The 24,305-nt window shown below is 41.5% G+C and overlaps 2 protein-coding genes across 6 annotated transcripts in view; one reads left to right on the top strand and one right to left on the bottom strand.

Moving 5' to 3' along the window:
* wdpcp (WD repeat containing planar cell polarity effector) overlaps positions 1–11,759 on the top strand; it is a 95,959-nt gene extending 84,200 nt beyond the window's left edge. For all 4 annotated transcript variants that reach the window (XM_023327072.1, XM_014471588.2, XM_023327074.1 and 1 more), the window contains 4 exons: positions 4,550–4,661; positions 7,923–8,008; positions 9,211–9,242; positions 11,469–11,759. In XM_023327072.1, the coding sequence (XP_023182840.1) occupies positions 4,550–4,661; positions 7,923–8,008; positions 9,211–9,242; positions 11,469–11,519 (281 nt within the window). In that variant the 3' untranslated portion in view covers positions 11,520–11,759. The remainder of the gene's footprint in view (positions 1–4,549; positions 4,662–7,922; positions 8,009–9,210; positions 9,243–11,468) is intronic.
* Positions 11,760–18,299: 6,540 nt separating this feature from the next.
* On the bottom strand, positions 18,300–24,169 carry LOC102229947 (homeobox protein OTX1 B). 2 transcript variants are annotated; one of them, XM_005806560.3, is made up of 4 exons: positions 23,834–24,169; positions 21,917–22,076; positions 21,433–21,584; positions 18,300–20,067 (listed from the first exon to the last, which is right to left on the bottom strand). In XM_005806560.3, exons 2-4 carry the CDS (start codon positions 22,011–22,013, stop codon positions 19,324–19,326), a joined length of 993 nt encoding a protein of 330 aa, XP_005806617.1. In that variant the 5' UTR covers positions 22,014–22,076; positions 23,834–24,169; the 3' UTR covers positions 18,300–19,323. The 2 variants fall into 2 exon arrangements, with proteins under 2 accessions (XP_005806617.1, XP_023182871.1); XM_023327103.1 differs by having other exon boundaries at positions 21,917–22,106.
* Positions 24,170–24,305: the final 136 nt, after the last annotated feature.

A 24,305-nucleotide genomic window follows, 5' to 3' on the forward strand; every position in this document is an offset into this window, starting at 1 on the left:
ATGTTTGTGTGTTCACTGATGAGGTATTTAACTCCACTGTATAAGGTCAAACCCCCGAGGCTGACCGTCTCGTCTGCGTGGCTGGGAATGAAAATGAGCATTTGTGTAACTCTGAGGCCTGTTTGCATCTATTTTCCCTTTTTCTTTTTTATTCCTAATGTGATGCTTAACACTCGCCCCCCCCCCTTCGTAAGCTCCCTTAATTATGTCCTCGATGATTTACCTCAATCACCTGCAGCGTGTCCTATCCTTGGACAGCAGCACTGTGTAGAAGTGAGGAAGGGGCACAGGTGAGAGGCTAGGAAAAGAAAGATCTGATGTGTCCATATATACTGTATATTTAAGGAGCCGTTTGAAGTTCGACATCAGACACAGCACCAGTTACATTATATATATAAATATATATATATTGTAAATGTTTAAATATAACAAAGGTTTTTAGGTCTTAAATGATTCTTGAATTCATGGTCAATCTTGGAAATAATCATTTGTTAAATTTTTTAAAAAACATAATTTTACTCCTTATGGAATGATAAACTAAGCTTTTTCAGAAGTAGCTATTAAAGTGATTTGCCTATTCACTTTCCCCACTTTAATATTTGCAAGTTATGTACGCCTGTGTTTTTTGTCTTTCGTAAAAAATGAAGCAATTTTCAATTTGCTTCAAACTTGGGATGCCTTTTTATACACAAACTGTAGGAACCAACAAGTTATGGCGCATATTGTTGGAAACAAACATCGCTTCTGGGGATTTTATTGAACAAATGATGATAATTTTAATGTAAATGATATAAAAAATTGTTATTGAAAAGTTTATCTTTTTCTCTTTTTGTTCGCTGCAGCCAGATTTCTAGAGTGTCGTGTTTTATTGCTAAAAAATGATACTGTACTGTTTTATTTGCTCTGGTGTGTGAGATGTAACTAGATCTCCATTTCTCTATTAGGACTCAGCTGTCTATTAGGAGTCTCTAGTTTTGATGCATTTATTAAATCTGACCTTTTTTAGAATTTCACTTTCTGATTACCGATCAGAACTGCTGAAGGGAAAATCAACTAATTTTAGTGATTACACTATCTATAGTAGGTATGTATACAACAGTTACATGGCAACCCCATTCAAAATAGAAATCTAACATGACACAACACGTCGTCTATTTATGTTAAAGATATAACTTAAATAGATGATAAAAGTCATATGGATTCCTGAATGTAGGCAAAGTAAAACCTTGTTAAACTACAAATTGTGATGAAGCAGTTTGACAAAAGGGCAAGAAAAAACCTACTTTTATTGATGGCAGTTATTACACGTACTATTATACACAACCAGATTTGTCAGAAACCATTTGATTTGATGTAGATATTTCTACACAACACGAAGAAATAACATCAGAGTGCTACATCACGAGGAGGATGTCGAGCCTTTCAATCTGCACCAAACAGCACTCAACCTACACACACCTCAGCAAGGTGTCTCACTTTACACACTCGTACATGCACACACATTTAGCATTTGTAGCATAATCTGTGGACAGCTGGAGGGCAGGCCAAAAGCCGAATTAGCTTTTTAAATCGATAAAAATAAGCAAATCTCAATCTGTGTGTCTTCAGGGTCTCTAAAAGAAAACAATTCTGATTTTACAGGTTTTGTTTTCTGCTAAATCTCTCTTATGAGTCATTCTAACATACTTCTTCACTAGTTTTCACCTCATAGAAAACTCTGACCAAGTTTGAAACTGAATTAGTAGTTAGAAATTGGTAACACAGAACAAGGGGCTGGTATTTACCAGCTTCACTTTGTACACAGGGTTTGGGTTCTCAGCTTTTGAGAAACGATCGCTATGAAGCTTTTCGGAAATTGCCTACGCTGCAAACAACTGTCCTTCACTGCGAAGTGAGAAGTGCTATATCCGAACAAGATGGCAACTTCATTGGTCGGTCGGTTGGTTGTCATTGTTAAAACTACAGGGGGAAATGTAATTCAAAAACAATCTCATTGTTCACAACTTCCTCTGTTCACTGATTGGCCCGGCTGAAATTCTATCAAAGGAATCCAAGTGAATGGGAGAAAGCTCGGACTGAGCAGTGAAGGGAAATGAGAGTCAAACGGAAATGCCCAGACTAGGAGTTTGTTAAACTAGCCTGTCACCAAGATACCATGTGCATCGCATGCTGCATTGATGGCAATTACCAAAGGTAACCGAGTTTTATAGGTAGAAAAAAGGATTTTAACTCCAACAAAGTAATTCCTTAATAGCTACTATCCAAAACCTTGACTCATGCTAAACATTTAACTCTCACATTTGTATTTCCACCTAACATTAAAGTGATGTATATTAGTATATCTCCTGAGATGAGGACAGATATACAGAATTCTCGTAGTTATGGACACAATAGTATAACATTTAATCTACATTCATCAATGTTGCTTTTGCACTTCAGTAGTTAGAATCGTCAGTGAAAAGGCCTGATGACAACAGAGAAGTGTGAGTTAATCAATACCGTAATAATGATTCTGGATTAATTTTTCTGACCTAATTTCAACTGTAGAGTCTGTTGAAATTATCACAACATGCCCTGGGGTGAAACACGGAGGTGGCACCTTTATGCTGCGGGAGGGTTTACTTCAGCAGGTACAGGAAGAAATGTGAAAAGTTTGGGGTTTTTTAAGGCAAAAAATGTCAATACTTTGTCTGGAAACCATATATGTTGACTAAAATATATATGAGGATGTTTTGACATAGCTTTATTAAACGAGTCGTATATTGGAATGTAGACAGTAATTGAGGAACACGATGATGAACAAAGTTTTCTTCAAGCAAAACAAGAACATTCACGTTTAGTTTCCTAGCTTAATTTGTCAGACTTTGTGCCGGGGTTTTTTTTTCACTTAAACATCTTAACTTGTTTTCAAAGTGTGATCTCCATAAGCATGTAGCTGCAGCGAGCCACACTTTGACTTTTAAATTTTATGCATATTTCGTCCTTTCTCGTGTGCTTCAAGCCGCCTACAAACGATGTCTTCACAATGCAGTTTGGAGGTGTGCACATTGGCTCCAGTTTTAATTCTTCATAAGATGCTTCCTACTTACATATGTCTTCATAAAAAGCATGGCTGCGGCTTAAATCAGACGAAACCTTCAAAAAAAGGAGAAGGGGGGGGGGGGCTCTTGAGCTCTGATCAATGTGGGTTTTTTTTAAAGCATGTAAAAGTTGGTTGATGGGCCGAAACAGACGAACAAATGGGGATAATTTGCATGTTAGTTGGAGCCAGAGGCAATTTTCCTCCAGGTGTCAGGTGTAGCTGCTGGTGTAGTTGGGAGCACTTACATCGAAGAGCAACAATACAAACTGCACATCACGTCTCACTGAAGTTTAAAAAAACAAAAAACGCAATTGAGATGATTTGCATTGAAAAACACCAGAAAAAGAAAGAAAAAAAACATGCTTCTTGTTTGGATAATTTTTTAAAAAATGGACTCGGTACCAAATTGAGCGGTTGTTTTAAAGTGGATGCCAGCGATAGACGCCACATCTTCTGTGCATCTCTTCTCGCATTCATGCGCGCTCATTGTGAATCTCGATCCTCTGAGATTCCCGCCGCCGCTTGTACGCACACAAGCGCACAATAGAGAACACGGATCGCAGCTTAGAAATGCTCCTTTTCATACGGGCATTGGAAATCGCTTATAGCTGTCTGGCTGATATGTGTGCTGATCTGGATTGATACGGCGCTGTGAGAGGCAGAAGGCCTTTTTCTCTTCTCCTCCATCTCTCTCTCTTTTTTATTATTATTCCTTTCGAGTGCCAAGAGAAAAAGCCAACTTGGTTTTGCAACGGTTGTGTCTCCCCCTCACAAAGGCTGATGTGACTGCAGGGCCTTTTCAGCGGGCAGAGACGAGAGCTTTATCTGGAGATCCACTTCTCCACCTCCTCTCTGCCTTTCTATCTGTTCTTTGTTGTTGCAGTGAAAGCCTGTTAGCTCCGCTGCGCGTTGAGGGAAAGACGTGGTTGTTTCTGCTCCCTTTCCCAGCTGCTTTGTTTGCACATCCTCCATGACTATTTGACTTCTTGTCTCAATTCAGAAATTTTCCCAAGTGGCAGCTCACTGTTGCATACCATGCCTCAGTAAAGCGTTCGTAGCTCTTGAACTTGTTCACATGTTACAACCACAATACGTCACATGGGATTTTATGTGAAAGCCTAAAGTAAGGCAATGCGTGATTGGGAAGTGGGATTGAAGTGAGGGCTTTAAAATATTTCTTCCACATCCTTGCTGTGTTCCCTACATCGTTTGCAGCAAACTACAAACTAGACATCTTCTAAGTTCCTTCCACCAACTCGTTTCCTCTTTCCACTCAATGTAAAGACCAAATTTCTGAGGTGCAAAACTAACAGTTGTCTTCAATGTCTTCCACATTGAAGTTTGTGGTTGCGACGGGACAAGGTTCAGTTCCATGATGACACCAGTGTCCTCACTGACTCACAGTAAGCATTTAGAGAGTGACAGTTAATGGGTTAAGCTGTTCTCTGATTTCATGTTCATTGTCAGGTGTTCTTCAGAGAGGCACCAGTGCTGCTTGTGGTTCCAGCTTGAGTCACAGAGAACCAGATGGGGACCCGAAGGGGACAGGTCCCTTCTCCTCAGACAACCCTCCAACAAAGTGAGTATGAACATCTGAGTTTTATTGTCTAAATGTGTCCTGTGCAGAAATCACACATCTATCCTCTTCAGTTCGGGATTGCAGTGGCAACTCCACTTACTACCACTTGACACACTGGAAATATTTTGTTAGAAACAAGAAGAATGAAGTGCAAACCTGACTATATTTCCGTATAGTGGAGGACTTGTCGATAGACTGCGTGCGAGACATCCAATCATCATCTAATCCTGGAAGGGATGTGGGATTGGTGGTGCTGGTGCCTCTCCCATCGGTCATTGGGTGACAGATGGGGTACACCGTGGACAGGTCGTTAGGGAAACACAAGCTGCCTTTCCATTAACCATAGAACTGCGCAAATTGAAATAAAAAAAATAAATCTGCTTAACGGAAACGCTAATTTTGAAAAAAAACTCATGTTTTTTTATTTTAAAAAGTTTTGTGGTAGGATGAGGTGGTGTTTCAGTCATATGAAAATAGATCAAAATCCTTTGAAAATGCTTTCCCCACACTAGCCTGTGGGGGCGCTGCACCAAGAACCACTGAAGGAAATAACATGAAAACCTCTGAAGAAGACACAGAGCGCAACTTCCTTATTCACGAAATGTAAATGAAAACGGAGTGACGTGGGATTTTAGCGTATTGTGGTATTTCTCTTTTGTCTTCGGCAATAGACCATGAGACATTTCTCTTACTAACACTAGAGTCTTGTGCTTGTTTTGGTTGTATTTACCCAGAATGCCCTGCGCTACATTCTGCTTCCTGCTTTTGGAAGCAGGTCCTCTTGACGTTCATATATGCATTTGAACTGCGCCAGAGTTCACTTCAACCGAGCCAAGACCCATATTGATAGGCGGACCAGAGTTCACTTTTTTGGTCCCCATCAGAGTTCAATTATACATTCACACTTCCCCAAACGAACCAGACTTCCTAGATAAATGAACTGCAGTTTGATTAAAGCTTTCAGGGCTGCTGTGAATGCACTCTAAGGCTGTTTAGCAGAATAGAAGTGTATCATTTCAGTAAAAAAAACTACAAATCTTTAAGCATTTAGCTCTGCTCTTTACAAATAAAGTCTCCAGACACATTTGTTCTTTTTGTTAATTTATGTCTCCTCTTAGAGAGAACACCAGCGGCCCTTTGGCCGAGGATTGGCTTCTTCTCCCCTGTGAAACTTCAAAATGTCAAAGCCACATTGCTTCCACTTCTTAACGCTTCCAGTGATCCGAGATTTTAAAAGCCACTGGTCCAGTTCAGCATCCAGAGTTCCTACCCAAACTCTCCGTCTCTGAGTTTAAAACAAATGGAAAAAAGAACGACTTGTTGAAAAAGTAGAGACACTGATAGAAGCGTCCATGACTCCATTATTATGGGACGGTGGGGGAGGGAAGTGATGGATACTGCATCTAGCATATCAGAGTATTTATATGGGATTTGGGTGTTTTAGATAAAAAGGCGCTCTTCATCCTCACAGGCTTTCATGGCTGTTTGACTGTAACAGTGATGACTCTCTGAACCCCCACCTACCACTAAGCCTCCACCATCCATCCCAAATCCCCTCCAATTTAAGCAATCTGGGTCCAGAGAGAGGTAAAGAGAGATGCTGCGGCCTAAGCTCTTTTTTTAAACACTAAAAGAAACAAGAGGAGGATAAAACATGTGGAAAAGAAGGTGACTTGGTGCCAGAATCTCCATCGTACCCCATCTTCCTCTACTCTGCCGTTAGGCTAAGGAACCAGATTCCCAAAACCTCCCAAAAGACAATAGCCTGAGAGAGGAGCAAACAAAGCTCCTGCTTTTTTTTTATTTCAATCACCCCCTCCTCCTTTAGAGGAAAAATTACTCAGAAGCCCCCCCACCTCCCCTTCGGTAATCTGGTCTCCAATGAAGTTTCATTGTTTCTCATGTGAAGCCAGTGGCAGCTTAGCCGAGATGGAGTAGGGGAGGCATTATAACGCCGGCGCTTTCTCTCGTTTGTCTCGGCCAGAAAAGAGCAGCGGAGGAGAGGGGAGGTGAGCATAATGGCGGTTCGGGGGCTCCTCGCAGATTCCCGCATTCTCCAAATCTGACTCCACGCTCACGGTAGCGAGAGACAACGAGACGGAAGTCTGGGAAGCTTCCCAATGTTCCTTTGATGGCTGCTGGCCTCTGTTGTTCACCACACACTCCTCTGACAGAGGAGTGCAGAGACTGTGAGCGCTTGGCAGTTTCTCTCAGTGATGGTCAAACTTATTGTGAGGCTCAGAACCAACAAGGAGCTATGACACGGTTTCACTCTCTGATCAATCTGGAGAGTGAAAATCTATCGTCACAGAGGGGGTTGCTGTGGGCACAAAGATGTGAAGTTTGATATACAACTTCCGGCTCCTGAAATTAACATCAGGAAGTCTGAGCTGATGGTAAAGGCAATGACTGTTTCAGAGTAATAAAGATGAGGAGGCTGTTCAGGTACTGAGGCTGAACTGGTCCCAGGGTCTGTAACTGGAAACACAGAAGAGCAAGCAGTCGATCAGAACTACAGATCACAGTCTGAGTGACTACAGAGTGGAACCACATCCATCCAACCAACCATCCAACCCCCCGACCGACCAACCAACCAGCCAACCAACCAACCAACCATCCAACCAACCAACCAACTGATCAACCAGGATTAAAGTCCGTCTCTCTGTCTGGCCTTCTTTCTTTCCTTCTTTCTTTCTTTTTGTCTTTCTGTTTTCTTTCTCTATAGATTCCTCCACTGATTTGTATTGGAAACACATCATGTGAAGAGTTCTCATAAACTCTCTCAAACACAAATCAGTTAACAGCTGTCCATTTGTATCTCTGTCTTCCAACAGTTTTTGTCTTTGTTGTTGCTGGTTCTTTTGTGTCTTTATGACATTTTTTATTGATTTACACCCAAACTGTGTCTTTTATCAGAACATTATCAGTGAAATATCAATTTTCTTTCTAAATGCTTGGACTGTTGACCAGTTTAAAGGCTTCGCTGTCACACCTCGTCCTGAGCGCTGTACTTCTGGCTCCGTCCACCAAACCTTCCTCTAGCAATGTACGCAGAATAGATATAACCAAAAAGCTTAGTAAAGTGACATGATGGTCTGAAACGCATTCCTGTTGAGATGGATGTTCTTTTCCTGACCTCTGTGACATTTTAGATGGTTTAACCAGCACTTTCCTTGGCTTGGTCGAGGTACTGAATTAGTAAATTGTTCTGTGTTTAACAGATGTGTACACAACTAATCGTGCTGTGTTGCTGTTCTTTAGAGCCGATGAACGGACCAGACTAAGGAGACCAGAGTCCGTCCATGTGGCGGTCAGTCCAGATCTGCTCAGAACGCTGAGACAGACAGGTGGGTCTTCTGTGGGTCGTAATCAGACCATAACAAAACTGTAGCTCAAACAAACACAGCAGCATGCAATGCTTTGAAAAGGTATTCCCCGACTTGCATATTTCTTCAGTTTAATCTTTTTTGCCACACATAATTGTTTCAGATCATCAAACAAATGCTTATGTCAAACAAAAGATAAGCCTCAAAAGCCGTCTGTGAAAACTAGTAGTGATGTTTTTCCATTCCTTGGGCCTGCTTTAAGGTGTGCTAGACCATCTCAATCAGATTAAAGTCTAGATTTTGACTAGGACCGTCCAAATCCTTCATTTTGTTTTCAAAAAGTCCCAATTTCATCTTGTCAGTCTACAGAATATTTTCCCCAAAGTGCAGCAAGTCATTAAAATGTTCTTTTTTGGTAAATGTGATACAGTCTTTTGGATCTTTTTGGTCAGCTGTGAATTTTGCCCTCAGTTTCTCCACCAGATGCCTTTTATTTTTTTCTTATTGTTGAATGATGAACTGTGGGAAAATCAGGCCATCGGCGCTCCAGATGATGCTTTGAAACTTAAAAGCTGCTCCCTACATTTCCTCTGGCTGTCATCGTATTATATTTTCAATCTGTTTGATGATCGGAAACATGCAAGTGCAAGAAAGTCTGAAAGGTAGCAAATATTTTTCTCTCAACCTAAGCGATGTTTAATTATGACCGCTGGTTGTGATCTACAGAGAAGTGCGGATGCTCTCAGTGCTCACACACCAACACTTGTCAAGCGACATTTCTGCTTGTACTGCTCTCAGTGCTTTCAAACATCTGAGCTCACTAACCGGTTTCTTAGAAAACGTCCATTAAAAAAACATCACTTCTCGTCCTCTTCTCACTGCTCTTTACATTTTAATAATTCCATTTCATTTGCAATTGTCTCAGCACCGAATCGCTCTGTCGCTCCATAATCCGGACTGTAGGCTATTGAAAGGAAACATTAGCATCAACGTCTTCTGTTTAAGGCATGCTGGGGTTTTAATGTCAATCACAACCTGATTAGCGCTGAGCTCAAAGAGAGGGAGATCACCATAAGTGACAACGTGGTTTTTTTTATTTACATTCGTTAAAAGCCAGAAAGACGACATGTTGGACTCTGAGCAATCGTGTGAACTGTTTACTGTTGAAGTGTCACTGTTACTACAGCAGCCATATTCTGTTGTTTTTGCTTCTGTTTATGCAGGAAGCAGTGGCGGCAACAGAGAAGGAGGGAACGTAAGTAGACTGACAGAAGTGTCATAACCCAGAGGTGTTCACAAGTCGTTGTTTGCGAGTTCAAGTCAAGTCTCAAGTCATCTGTATTTGAGTAACACGCAGTCAAAATTCAAATCATTTTATCTGTCATGACACTTCTGCTGTATGGTTTGCATAGAACGCTACATTGTGCTATATAAGGAATGATCATTAGCGTTAACTGCTAAATAACAAATACAGTTAAAGTAAATCACACACAAATGTTTTCTTGTATCTGGGTTTTTCTCCAAACAAGTTTTTTTTTTTTTTTTAATCAAAACGGACATAGTTGATTCAACATTCACTATCATCTTCTGTCTTTTACTCTAAAAGAAAAATGAGGACTGTGAACTAAAAATCAAAACTCTGTCTTTAAAAACAGAATTTAAATTTAACCAAAATGATCCTGACATAAAAACCCTGACAGTAACAACTTTTAGTCTTTTAATGGACGGGACGCAAACAGCGCTGTCGTTATTGTGATGGTTTACACGCCACATGCGCACGCGTTTATGTCTGAGACAGAGAAGAGATAGTAAGCAAAACACACAAAAACAAGATTGTTCACAATTTTTAAAGAGGAAAAATTATGTTTTTCCAGGCACACTGTAATTTTATAACTCAATCAATGTTCACTTCAGTTGTTACAAAATGCAATATATACAGTATCAAATATGACAACAATGCGTCTCTATTTTTTAACAACATTTTTACCAGCGTTTCACTGAGAAGTTTAATGAGCTCAGCAGATGTGCAGTTCCATCAGGGGTTTACTAATTGCTTCTGGCTAGTCTGAAGGAGCTGAGTGGAGGAGTCTCGGGGTGGTGCTGGGTGCACTGAGGCATTTTGCTGAGCTGAATGGTTTCTATGGGAGATTTAATGGATTTCTCAGACATGCATCAAAGAATCAAAGCAGCACTCCAGTGTGTTTTTGATGAGGGCATAACATAGCATGATGTAAAGCTCAAACAAGTCAGTTTTAATCAGTACTTCCCCTTTAAGTCGCAAGTCCAGGTCAAGACTGAAGTCACTGAAGTTGCATACACTTAAGTTTATGCAACTTGAGTGTGACTTGAGTACGAGTCCCAAACTTTAGTCGCCATCGCTGTCGTAACCCTTATATTTAGTCACATAACATGAGTTTATTTATGGAGACTTTATATCATACACCAAAGAACAAAGTGGAAAACTTTGGGAGAAAATTGTAGAGAAGTATGGCACAAACTTACCAATACGTCTCCCTCCACCTAAACTTACTGCTCAGCTAAGGAGAGCATTATTTAGAAAATCAGCCTGTGGCAACTCTGGAGGAGATCCACAGCTCAGGTGGAAGAATCTGTTGTTGACATGGTGATTAATAGCCGTGCTCTTCACAAATCTGGCCTTTGCAGAAAAATGGCGTGTTGAAGAAAATATGTAAGAAGCATTTTTTTTTTAAGTTTGCAACAAGCCTCAAGTGGGACATGAATCACATGTCATCATGCACCGCTCAGACGAAGCAGAACTCAAATTTTCTAATGCTAAATACTACATGTGGCAGAAAACTGACGCTGCACATCACCCTGAACACACCATCCACACCAGATCAAGAATCTGTGGTCAGACTGGTGGTCCTCTGAATTTAGTCTCTAGAAAAGATGGTAGAGGCACCGATAGACCAGACTAAGAGATGATTGGCTCAAGTGGGCCGACCAGAAATGCAGCCACCCTTCCAGATTTTTATTTGCAAATTTTTTTACATTGTTTTTTCCCTTCCATGTCACAAAATATGAAGAAATGAAAGCATGTTGATGCTTTTTCCAGGTATACAGGATCCTTTACACAGGATCCACAGGATGTGTGTTTCTACAGACAATGATGAGGCATTTCTGTATTAAACTTCTGGTCTTCTGAGTGAAAAGCATGATCTTTTTCCATTTCATTTTTATCTAAGGCATCTTTCTGCATTGTTTCCTCATATTAGGCACTTCATGATGCCATTCATTGTATGCAGCCAGCAGTTCAGGTTTAGTGTCCAACTTTGAATCATTTATTCATTTTCTAAGAACAAAAAAACCACAGTTGAGATTATTTTAGACTATATGCACTTAATTTATTAGCCTAACAAAATAAATTACTAGATTTGCATGTTCATGCTGCACTTATAAGAGCTTATGAAAGTAAACTGATCCGTGACAATAAATGGTGTTTCTGTTCTTTTTCTTCCAGGATGACGAAGACCCCGGGATGCTCCATGTAGTTCATTTAGGAATGGTTTGAAAAAAAAAAGGATTTTATTCCCAAAAGGCGACAACATACTATTATATTCTCCTTATGTATCCCAATAGATGCATGTTTTTATTTGCAAAGAAGGATGCTTATCTGAAATGTTATTCATGCAAAACGGAATGTGCGCAATTAAAACATATTCAGTTGATCAAATACATTTTTGTAGAGCGTCTAACAAAACATGGACAGTTTTTCTGTTACAAGTACATCAAAACCTGCCACTCAGCAACCTGAATAAAATAAAGACGTTTTGTGTTGGTAGTTTATGTTGCAAGCATCCCCTTGCATGTGTGACTGTGAGTGTACTCTGTAAATGCGTGTGTGTGTGTGTGTGTGTGTGTGTGTGTGTGTGTGTGTGTGTGTGTGTGTGTGTGTGTGTGTGTGTGTGTGTGTGTGTGTGTGTGTGTGTGTGTGTTTTGGCCGAGATTACGGGCCGCAGTTTTATTCATGAACGGGAGCCAGGCAGCGCCTTTAAAGCATCCGTCTTGCGGAGCCGGAGCCCCTTTCCTGAACAGCAGCCACAGCCGTGTCAGAGCTGTCGACGCGCTGCTCTCGCCGACTAATCTGACAGCGCCGCGCGAGCTCTAATCCCTCACTGTATCGTAATCTATTTACTTTGCATTCTAAGAGGATTTCCACAAAAAAAAAAACATACAAGAAGTGATGCTGGAAATGGACAGAAGATCAACGAGGATGCTTTTCTGCTGCTTTTTTCTTCTTTTTCTTCTTGTTTTGTTGGCTTTTTAAAAAAAAAAAAAAAAATCATTGTCTGTTTTGCGGGTAGTCAATCCAACAAGCTGAAAGGAATTACATTTGTGACTGATACTAATACTTCTCTTAGGTAAACATCGGGGTGTTGTTATGTTTGCCCTCTGATGATACAGTCGCACTGCAGACGCAGCTGCCGATAAGTGGCATCTGTCAGCGCGCGCGCGGCATCTCTTGACGCGTTCATAATTTACAAACCAAAACTGCGTCATCCGCTGATTGTTCGACGTGACGGCTTCGAGAAAAGCTGCAAAATTGCCTTTAAAAAGGCGAGCCCCCCCCCCCCCCCCCCCGCCCCCTGAATGCCCCGCGCCGTCACATGTTTTGACGCACAAACGGTGAAATCTCATCACACAAATTAAATAATAATGTAACGCAGACGAATAATAGTAATAATAAAAAAACAAAGTAAGGGTACCACGCGGTCTCCTCTGTCACCCCTTTCAGCAATTATGTCGGCTTTGTGAAATCACAAATGCTTCATTTAAAACGCGGCCAGCAGCTTTATTGCCTCAGATCTTTGCCATCCGTGATGACTTGCAGAGATAGGCTTATTAGTGGTATTAACATACTGCGCGGGGGGCTGGAGCTGCGAAACGGCCTTGTTAACATTTTGGAAACGAATCAAGCCTCCAGCACTCAGGTTATCTGCCTTTTTTTCCTCCTTTTTTTTTTTTCCTCCTCAGTGCAACAGCTGTGCAGAGTTTCTGCAGAAGCCTTAGCATCTAATGATGCCCCCCCTGATTGGACCAACCCTCTCTCCCCCTGAGGGCGGACAGGGCTCCACTTATGGGTTTATTTCTGATGGGCACGACTCAAATTTACCGAAATATCATAGGAACGCGTGTCAGGGCCATTCTAGACGTCAAATAGACAGATTATTGAATTTGAGTTCAAATAAGTTGGTTTTATTTTGCCATTAGTAGCAATTAAATAGCTTAAATTGAAATAAATGTCTCCTTGTCAATCTGAAAGTACACAAATAATTGGACGTAATGAATATTTATTCCTCCAAATCATTTTATAGCTAATAAAATCAGATTTCTTCATTTATAGCTAATAATTTACTCCCTTATTTATCTAGAGTTATTGTTGGATAACTTTAGATTCGTATAATTTCTGAGGATCCGGCCATGAATGAAGCTTTTAGATGTCTTCCTTTGTAAACATGTCTTTGACACAGAAGAGGAAAAGAGCTGGAAGAGGAAAAGTGGCAATCGGTTTTCACACAGGCTCTGTGTGAAACGTCGAGGCCCGCGGGCCAACAAGCCCCCATTAAGCTCTCCCAGATCTGGAAGAGGGCGAAGACAAGTTGGGACGAGGGTCTGCCGCATCCCTTTCAGATGAGATAATTCCCCTCAAATACCTTCCTAATCCATCCCTGCTCTCCAAGATGCGACTGATTTTACAAGGAAGGAGACTGGGAAGCAAGGAAGTCGTCGGGACAAGCAGCCGTCATCTGAGGTTTCATCTGAAGGGAGTGGTCTGTTTAGAAACCGCAGAGAGCTGCTGCGCTGCTACCAGACCAGTTTAGTCTGATTTTCCCATCAGGTGAAGCAAAGCAGGAAGGAAATGGTTTGATTGCTCCGTTGACCTTAGAACAGCTGTTTACTTCTGTTTTACTGCCCCGAGTTTGAACTTCTGGGACGTTTTCATCACCTGGTTCCATCTGTGGTTAGCATGCTAACAGTTTGGCGTGAGTGTGAATGCTTTGAACAAGGAACGTCAACAATAATGTGTTTATCACCGTTTTAATTACATTTTTAAAGATTATACTGGAGTCCTCTTATTCACAGGTGGCTAAAACATTAGCATACAATGACTGAAAATGCTAAAGAACTCAATCTTTGCTTTTTATCTTACAAAATATGCACTGGGGAGAAATATCTAGCTTCACTGCTACTCTGCAACTGCAGGAAAATATGTCGGGTCTCTTTGTAAAGTTAGTTTATGGTTCAAATCTGGCCTGATTGTTGCCTTTCCTACGCTATCTTGTTTGATTCTCATCTCCCGTCAGCACTCCATCTAAGCTTTCTCCCATTGAGCTGGATTGCTCTGGTAGAATTTTCTCAGTCAGTGAACAGAAGAAGAAGTTGTGAATATTTAATTAACAGCCATTTTGTTTTGTTCTGTACATCTCTTTTCACATTGGATGATGGTTGCTTACAGCACAGGCAATTTCCGAACGTCGAACTGGCGCATTATGTAAATCGCGGGTAAACATTAACAATTAGATAAAATTTTAAACTTCAGTAGAGTCCACGCCTCCAGGAAGCAATTGTTTCTCAATAGCCGAGGATCCAGACCCTCTGTAGGAATCAAAACGTCAAACAAGGGGCTAGTTTTTACCGGGCTAGTTTAAATCAGGCTAATCTGTGACAATTTGAAGTTCATTCTTGTTCACCCAAAGCAGCATAGCAAGGACAGTAGCCTCTGTAATATGCAGAGCACTTTGTCCGTGACTACCAACTTCAGAACCGATGCATTTTTGCTCTAAAGCTGTTGGAATTGCTCAACATCACGTTTTAGGGCAGATAAAGTATGTCTCAACAAATTGCTAGAGCTGTGCTGTTTTTCTTTTCACACTTGTGACATTGACCAAGACAACATGATTGGCGTTTTTCTTTTGTAGTTTGTGTTCAAATGCCCATGTTAACATGTTTTATTTTGGTCACCATCGTCAATCAAAAGCTTTTAGGCCACAATGTTTTTAATCAGACTTTTTGTCAAATCCCTGCAACAATTCGACGATGCAGAATTCCCGATGGTAATCAAGCTGCAGAAGTTGTCACACCATTTGGAAACCATTTTTCAGGTACAGTTTTGTCCAACCGGTTTATCTGGTGCAAGTGGACCAGATCTCCCAGCACACTTAACGATCAGGTAACCAGAGTCCTTTAAGTCCTCCCTACTGACAAAAACACTCCAACTCTTCATCTTCTCAATCATATGTAGCGAGCACCAACCCCACCAGGAACTTTATGAATGCTCCTGGAGGTTTTTGGAAACTGCAGCTGTTAGACTTTGCTCTGTTTTTTTTTCTCATCTTGGTTTAGTTTGGATTCCAGAGGTCTTGTGATTCCTGAAACGTACAGCAAAGAAACCACAAAAGAGAACCAAAGAAACGTGCTTCCATCGAGGAAAGAGGTAGGTAACCTTGTCGGACCAAGCAGAGAAACCAGAGACGGCAGCCCAGTCTACACCCATGTCGCTGTACAGTTGACCTCAGATTAACCTCTCAGGTAAATATAATCCTCTGCATTGCTTCTCACTGCTGTAGTCAATGAAAGATGAGCGTGGAAATGGAAGAAAATGGTCCCAGCACACCAACCACTATCAAAACCTTTGAGATCTCGCAAAACTCAAAATACCGGTGGATTGATCTGGCTTTGTCTTCGTTCTCTCCCTCTCTGTAGAAATACAAGCACTGATGCAAATGTATAGTGCAGCCTGGTTCCAGTTCATCTTTTGGTCAAAGTGTGAACACAATGTCAGCAGGTTCCAGTCCACAACTTCACCAGAGGAGGAGAGGCCAAAGGGTTAAATGGTTAACAACCGGCCAGCAGCAATCGATGAGGTCACTGAACGGAGTTTGAAGTCGGCTGCGGTTAAAACCTCCTATTCACATACAGCAGGACCAGCTAACGTTCCAGCTCTCTGCAAGAAGAATCTGTACTAACGTAAGTCTGGCAAAAGCTCTGGTCGTGAGGAGTTGAAAACGCAGCCTCACCTTAAACCCTCTCAAAGCCCTAAAACAACATGGATGCTGCTGCCAGGAGCAGCGCTGCAGCCAAGTGAGAAACGCTGTGAGGGGACGGCGGCGTCAGCCGAGCGGCTTTTGTAAAGACGGTTTTTGTTCTCACTCTTGTTGCGTTTCAGAGTTCAGACGAGGGGCTGACGTTTCCACTTCTGCTTTCAGCATCTTGTGGTGAAACCTGATGAATCAGGCAGTGAAAGGAAAATATCTGATGGCAACAACAACAAAAGAAAACATTTGCACTCTCCTCCCCCCCTTGTTTTGTTTTGTTTTAATCACCTTAACATTTTTTCACAACTTTCCCAAAAAGCAAGACATAAAAAGTAACTTTTAAAATTTTGATTAAGAGTTTAGGATGACTTTCTGCCGCTAACAGTTGCGAAAAAAAAAAGATCAAAATTATGAAACTAAAACTGTTTTTAAAAACAAATCTGTCATTTCTGTTTATGTCAGTGTTAGTTTTTGACTAAATCCTAACTTTTGATGCTATTTTATTAAACGGAAAGTTGCTCAGGAGTTTATTTGTAATTATTACAGATCTCCATAATTGTCTTTTCTTTAACCCCAAAGTTGCTGCACCAGGTTTAAATGTGCGGATGGAAGGAAGGATCCTGCGCGTAAAACACCCAAAATAATAGAAAAAAAAAAAGTTGTTTTTTTTACTTTACTCTGTAGAATAATTATCTCAATTATTTCACTCGTAGTGGTTATTTTTTTTTCTCTCAACCGAGCTGTTAATCCGTCTTTTTCTCTTTCTGACCCTGATCCCCTTTTTTCTTTTTCTTGCACATGCAGACAAATGTTTTGTTTTGGGGGGTTTTTTTGGTCGCAGCTGCCTCATGAAAAACCTGTGGCTCCTCGCAGCTCCTCAAACGAGTCGCGCAAGATTGATCCGCAAATGTTTGTTTGATGCAAATCCGAACAAATCCGCCGCTGTTGGTGGACATTGCGCGGCGCTTGTTTGCGCGTCTTGACGCAAACACGTTTTTGATGTTCCCCGTTCGGCCGATATTTATTCAGCTGCCGCGAGTCTGAGCTACATAAACAGAGGCGAGAGCAGCAGCTGGACGCGCTCCCTGCAGGCGGAGAGGCCCGGATCGATCCGGCCGCCGATCTGATCAGATTTAAAGGTTGTTTTTTTTTTTTTTTTTTCCTTTTTTCAGCTCCTTGGCCTTTAAAAATGACGCAAACTCTTCCTCGTCACCTTTCAGTTTTAGTTTGAAGCGTTTTGAAAAGGCGTCATTTAGCTAGAAGTTAAGATAATTTCACCATTTTTTTTTTTTGTTATAATCGTTACAAAAACATAACCTTAAAAATGAATATCTTCTCCTTCTGAAGCTGCTACCCCCGCGACCCGAGCCCGGATAAGCGGAAGAAAATGGATGGATGGATCTTCACAGTTAATTTTAACTTTATAAAGCATATTTTGTCAAATATGCTTTATAAACATATTTGACAAAAATAAAATAATTTTTTAAAAAAAAAGCAAGAGAAGAAGTGTGAGGAGAGAAAAAAAAGTTGCTTTGTTAATACGCCCATGAGTTAACAGGTTCTTCCGCTCTCTGCGGCCTCCTGCCGCCATCATTATCATCATCATCATCATTATTATTATTATTATTTTGGTTACCTCTCGCCGTCTTTCTGTTGCCTGTGAGAATAAACGCATCAAACACACTTCTTACATGCGACCCCCCTGAACCTGGCCCCACCTCCGCAATTACCGCATCAGAGGCCCCGAGATTCCTGCGGGTTATTTTGGAGAAACCAGGAGTAATTATCACGCAATTACTGCGCTGCATTCAATTACGCCTCGATCAAATGTCTTCCGGCTTCCTCCTTTTTCCTTCTTCTTCTTCTTTTAAACGGCAGAGTCAAAATAAAAATAAATAAATACCCTTAGCCTCCCCAAAGCAAGGAGAGACGTTGGTGTTTCAATTTAAGGCGGGCAGAGAGGATTAAACATCCGCTCTCTAAAATGGAAATGCGGGCCCTACACGCGTTCAAGGCTTGTTTTAATTACGCACTAATTTGCATTTACCCCGCTGTAATTAGAGAGAAACAAAATAAACAGGCCTTTAAATAAAAGTGTGACTAGTTCAAATGAGAGAAAACAGCAGTGTGGATTTTTGTAATTTTCGGCTGTACAAGCATCTAAAAAAAAAAAAAATTAAATAAATTATAAAAAAAAAAAAAAAAGCTCCCCGCCGGGAGTCAAACTGAGACAGAATCCACTTATGGAAAATTAATTTGGACTTAAGGGATCTTTATTGGATGAACATGTATGCAAGTGTGGTTGCCTTTGAGATACATTCAACATCTCACTCTCTTATTGGACCATTAAATCCACATTTCCCCCCCCCCTCCAATAATAATAATAATAATAATAATAAAAATAAAACACAAAAAAACTTTGACCCCACAATTAAGCCAAGTGCTGCGGTCCAAACATGTCCAGTGTCACCACAATGCTCAAGAGAGGAGATCTGGTTGGAAGATGGAGAGGCTGGAATAACGTTTGGTCTGATGCCTTTTTCCCCCCTTTTGTTAAATCCAAGACATCCAAAAGTTTTAAGTATTTTTTTCTGAATAAAACCCCCATGTGAAAAAACGCAACTTCATGGCCAATTTGTCATCTTTGGAATATTTAGAAAGATTTACATAGCGTGTTTTTTTTTTTTTCCTCCCAAAGTTGTTATAAACAATTTTAAATTCAGAAACAGAAAAAGAAAGAAAGAAAAACAAAAAAAAAACCTAAACATGGTCACTGTAACTGACCCAAATAGTATTTACATATTTCAGCTCCGTGATGCAGCTGACTAAAAATCTCTGTTGTCCTAAAATAACAAATTTTGAGAAATAAAAACTGTACAGAATCTGACAGGGGTTGGAGGTAAAAGGGGCAGGAGGGCAGTTTGTTTCCCCGTCAGTGCAACGGAGGGGAAAATATTCCTCCCGTCCAGAGGGCTGGTGGTTGTAGGAGTTTGTCCGAGTCGTGTTTTGTAGAACAGTTTAAGCTCCTCCACATTTTTAGAAATCGCCTCAAAGCTGCTCCTGATGCGCAACAGGATTTTTTTTGTAATTTCTTTCTTCTTTTTTTCTCTATAATACGGAGGACAAGTGGGGAGAAGAGCAGTTCGACTGCTGAGCAAGTCGTTATGGTTCATAAACTCTTTGTTTTTAATAACAAGCAACAAACTAATAGAAGAGGGGGCAGCAGGAAAAGAAGCCAAGAAGAAAAACAACAACAAAAAAAAAAGTTAAAAAGCTGAATCACAAGACCTGGAACCTCCAGGAGGCCTGGTCTTTGTAGTCCAAGCAGTCCGTGGCATTAAAGTTGAGTTTCCATGACGAGGCCGCCGTCTGCTCTTTGTAATCCAGGCAGTCGGAGGAGTTGAAGGCCAGGCCGGAGCCGCCGTAGGCCTGGTGGTGGTGGTGGTGGTGCCCCGACGACTGGGTGATGTGGTGGTGCGGGTGGCCGGACATGGAGGAGGCCGTCATGGGGCTCAGCTGGTGGGGGTGGTGGTGGGAGTGCATGGGCGCCAGGTAGGAGCCACAGTCTACGCTGCTGAAGTAGGAGCTGGACGGGCCCGGGTAGCCCTGGCCGTAGCCCGGCGTCTGGTTGTAGGACATGGGGTAGGAGGTGGCGGCGGCGGCCGAGCCCGACACGGACCGCTGCATGCAGGAGGCGTTGGACGGGGGTCCCGGCTCGGGAAGCGGGGCGACGGCAGGCGCGGGGGCGTTTCCCGGAGAGATGGCGGGGCTCCAGATGGAGGAGACGGTGCTGATGGAGGTAGAGGTGCTGCTGAGCGCGGCGGGCCCCGTGTGGTTGGTGGACGAGGTGGAGGAGGAGGAAGAGCCGGCGCTGGACACGGCGGGAGGAGTGAACTGACCGCTGCTCTCCGAGCCGGTGCTCTCCCGGGCCGGAGAGGACTTCTTCTTGGGCGGCCTGGCTTTGGCGCTGCTGCCGCTCTGCTGCTGCTGGCGACACTTGGCCCTCCTGTTCTTGAACCACACCTGTACGCAAAACAACACACACACACAAAAACACACACACACACCAAGCAGGAGTTACCAACCACCATGAAACAAATAAAGGGAAAAACTCCTAGGCCATGCTGGGAGTACATTATGGAGGAAAATTGAGGGTTATTATCCATCAAGGTTCATTTCCACCTCGGCCCCTTGGCTTGGATCAGCCAGGGGTCTAATTTCATACCTTGTAGACGGCTCTAAGATAACAGGCTATTGAGTTTCACCACACAGTGGGGTAACTCTAGAGCACTGAGAGGGTAGGATCTTGTAGAGCATTTTGTTTCACACATACATTCTGAAAATAACTCAAACTGTGAGACGGCGGCCTCGGCTCCCCCCATTATGTCTTTTAAGAGTAGTATTTGTCTGGCATTGTGCTGCAGCGGTTAAATGTGTGTGCAGTATTTCCAGGGAACGATCTTGTTCTTCCTGCACTTCAGATCAAATTACAGCAAACATCAACCTGCTTATTTATATATATATATATATATATATATATATATATATATATATATATATATATATATATATATATATATAAATATATATATATATATATATATATATATATATATAAATATATATATATATATATTTATATATATATATATATATATATATATATAAATATATATATATATATATATATATATATACACACAATACACTGTTAAAGTATGAGCATTCATGAGCAAATATGCAGAATATTATGAAGTTTTTCTGTTAGCTAAACTAAAGCAGTGCAGGTAAATCAGGTAGACCAAACCCCCAGCATAATAATCCAGTTCTATAGCCTCTAATGTAAAGTGGTTACAGTAACGTTCCCATTGACTAATGAGCCAATCTTTTACTACCATTAATTAATTTAGTCATAAGTTAAGCTCGTATTGCTTTACTGGCTCATTACTTGACTCAAACTGTCCAATCACAAAATTAATCTAAAATACTGGGGAAGAAAAAAAAAAAGTTTCCTCATTCAGGTTTCTCGGATTTTAGTAATTAATTATTAATTGTCTTAAGAATGTGTAGAGAAGGGATTCTGTGACATTTTTGTGCATGAAAATGAGGAAAGTATTAAAGATAATCTGGGATATAAACTAGCTGGCTGGCTAACGGTAACGATTACCCGATGACTGTTCTGGATTAAATGACGTCACTAACAGTAAAAAATAATCTCATTCATGCTCTTTACAATTTATTAATTATATTAAAACGGCGATTTTTTGGGGTGCAATAATAAAATATGTTTGTTATAAAGTGAATATAACCTAAAATTACAATTTGCTTCATATTTTTTTAATTATTCATCCCCCCCTCCTGAATTCGGGATGTCTTATTTTAATTCACCTGAACTCGGGACTCCGGCAGGTTGATCTTCAGCGCCACCTCCTCCCGCATGAAGATGTCCGGGTACCGGGTTTTGGCGAACAGAGCCTCCAGGACGTCCAGCTGCGAGCGGGTGAAGGTGGTCCGCTCCCTCCGCTGCTTCCTGGGAGTCGCTGCGGGGGGGAAACGGGCGCAGGAGGACGAAACACGGTGAACAAAACGCTGGACAGTCAGTCACAGACGTGTTGTGAAGTTAAAATAAAAGCCGAGCTGGTTAAACCGCAGCCAAATAGTTTCATTTGAACTCACTGTCTGAAGGCCTTAAAACAAATTTAGAGTGTATTTTTTCACACATTACCTACATTTTCCCAAATAAATAGTCCACTGGTAAAAAAAAATAATAAAAAAAATTAGCGCGAGCAGCTACACTAAGCAGCTAGCTTAATTAATGTCTCCGGTTCTCCAGCAGCTTTAACGGCGTTAACCAAAGTGCCGGGGCTCCTACCTGGGTACCCCACCGAGGGGTGCAGCAGGTCCATGGCAGCGCCGCTCAGCCCCAGGCCGTTGACCCCATAGGGGGGCTGTTTGAGGTAGGACATCATGCTACAGGCGGTCACTGCTCCACCCAGCTCAGGCCAGTGGTTCAGCTTCCCCCGATGCTGCAGCTTGACGGAGCAGGGGACCGATTCAAGTTACTGCACAGAGAATAATAATAATAATAATCATAATAATAATAATCAGCGAGGCCTTTTTGTCTGACATTTGCCTGACATTCAAGCATAAATATTATGGCGTTAATTGGTCTTACAAAAAATAAAAAATTTTCTATTGGCCTGTTTTTTTTTGGGGGGGGGGCAACTCAAGCTGAAAGACAATTAAATACAAACATCAAAATAAATAGTTTTATGTCTCCATAGCAGTAATATACATTGCACTGTTTAATCATCACGCTCTACAAACACAAGTATTAGTCGTTTATTCGGACTTTCATGAAGAAAGAAATAAACAACAAAAAAGGTTGACGTGTGTTTGTCAGCCTCCACAACTCACCTCTTAAAAACAATTTTATAAACAGGATTTATAATAACATCCCTGTTTTAAATAGTGAAAGAGGATGAGAGGAGCTGGAGGATCCCTGCAGGTTCAGATGTAAAGTTCTGATTTCCGTGTTAATTTGGTTAGATTGCAGCAGCATTTATATGGCTGTAATTATCCACAGCATTTTCCCAGCAACCATTTCAAATCATATAATTTACAACTTAAAAAATACTCTTTAAAAATGCGTGAAATGCTCTATAAAACAAACTTTCACACACAAAACAAAAAACCTGCAGCTCAGCCGAGTCAAACTCCAGTGTGTGTGTGTGTGTGTGTGTGTGTGTGTGTGTTGAGTAGCTCTGCTCTGACAAAACACTTTGCACGTAATATAAAATATAAGTAGGTCACGGATGAGTTTGATATCATATTAATGATGCAATCAGGAGCCTTTCTGGAAATTGGTCCTTATTTTGAAATTTTTTTTATTTTGTTATTTTTCTGGTCGTCGCTTTTTTTCTTCTTTTTTCTTTTTTTTTTTTTTTTTAAACCACAAGCAGGATCCCCTGCAGCCATTTGCATTAAAACACACACAGGGAGGCACTCCGTCTAAAACGTGCAGTAAATAAATAGAATAAATTGATGCAAACCAAATTTTAAAAAAATAAAAAAAATTAGACACATTTACTCCATAGAAATTTGTAATTTTGTAGACGTGCTTAACGTGAAGGTGTTTAAATTCACTCCACTCCGAATCAGTTCTAGATGGAATAAAGATTTTAAGCAACTCGTCTGGACTCGCAGAATCCAGAATTCCCCGCAAAATCTCAACCCAAACGCAGCGCTGCGGGGTGACGCGTGGATTAAATTATTTCTAACAATCCGGGGCCTGACTGGCCGAACCGAACCGAAGCCCAGCCAAGACCGACGTGTATTGCAGTCGTGGCGGGCCGAGGAGGAGAGGAGAAGAGGGGACGACATCTCGGTGCAAATGAACTCCATTAGAATTTAGATTAGACCTCCGGGGAGAGAGAACGAGCTTCACAAGGGCTCTTATCAGCGAAATAAATTAACAAAAACCAAAACACGCCTCTCCCAATTATCTACAGAGTGCTTCACACGCTTTAATGGCCAATTGCGCTCAGAAAGGAGGGGAAAAAAAAAACTCAAAGGGAAGAATTGGAATTGAAATGTGAAAATTATCTTCGCTCCTGGAGGAAAGTTGATTCGGCTGCAGCTGAAAGTCCTTCACTTTGCGGCATTAATTGATATGTCTGCGGAAAATTCTTACGCAAATTGAATTAGGTTCTGTCACCAAAACTAAAAAGAAAAAAAAAAGAAAGTTGAAGTATTAAAAGTGAGGGAGGAATAAAAAAACAAACTTTACCTTGTTTTACTCCTTCCTTCCTTCCTTCCTTCTTTCCTCCCGAGCCCTCGGACCGCAAGAGGCGAGTAAAATTATCCAGTAGGAGGAAACCTGCCGAAGAAGTCGCAGACTTGCTCAAAACCAAACAACAGTGCGCAAAGCCAGCGGCATCACGGGATATATATGTATATATATATATTTATTTTTTTAAGGAGGCGCAGACGGGCTCAGCGCGTCCTCGCCGCGGTTCCGGGCGTTTTTACGGCCGCACAAATCAAACTCATTTGCTTTTTTCAGGGGGGCTCGTCGTCGTCTGTCAGGCTGTTAAAGGTGATTTCTAATGGAGACGGATGGAGATTGATCACCTTCTCTCCGCCCCGCGCCTCTATGAGCGGAGGATCACCTGCGGGATCCGCCTCCCGCAGCCAATCACAGAGCGGCTGCGGCCGTGACGGACGGCGCGGGCCGCCAATGAGCGCGCGGAGGCAGACAT

The sequence above is a fragment of the Xiphophorus maculatus genome, chromosome 22 (genome assembly GCF_002775205.1).
Source record: "Xiphophorus maculatus strain JP 163 A chromosome 22, X_maculatus-5.0-male, whole genome shotgun sequence".
NCBI classification, from domain to species: Eukaryota; Metazoa; Chordata; class Actinopteri; order Cyprinodontiformes; family Poeciliidae; genus Xiphophorus; species Xiphophorus maculatus.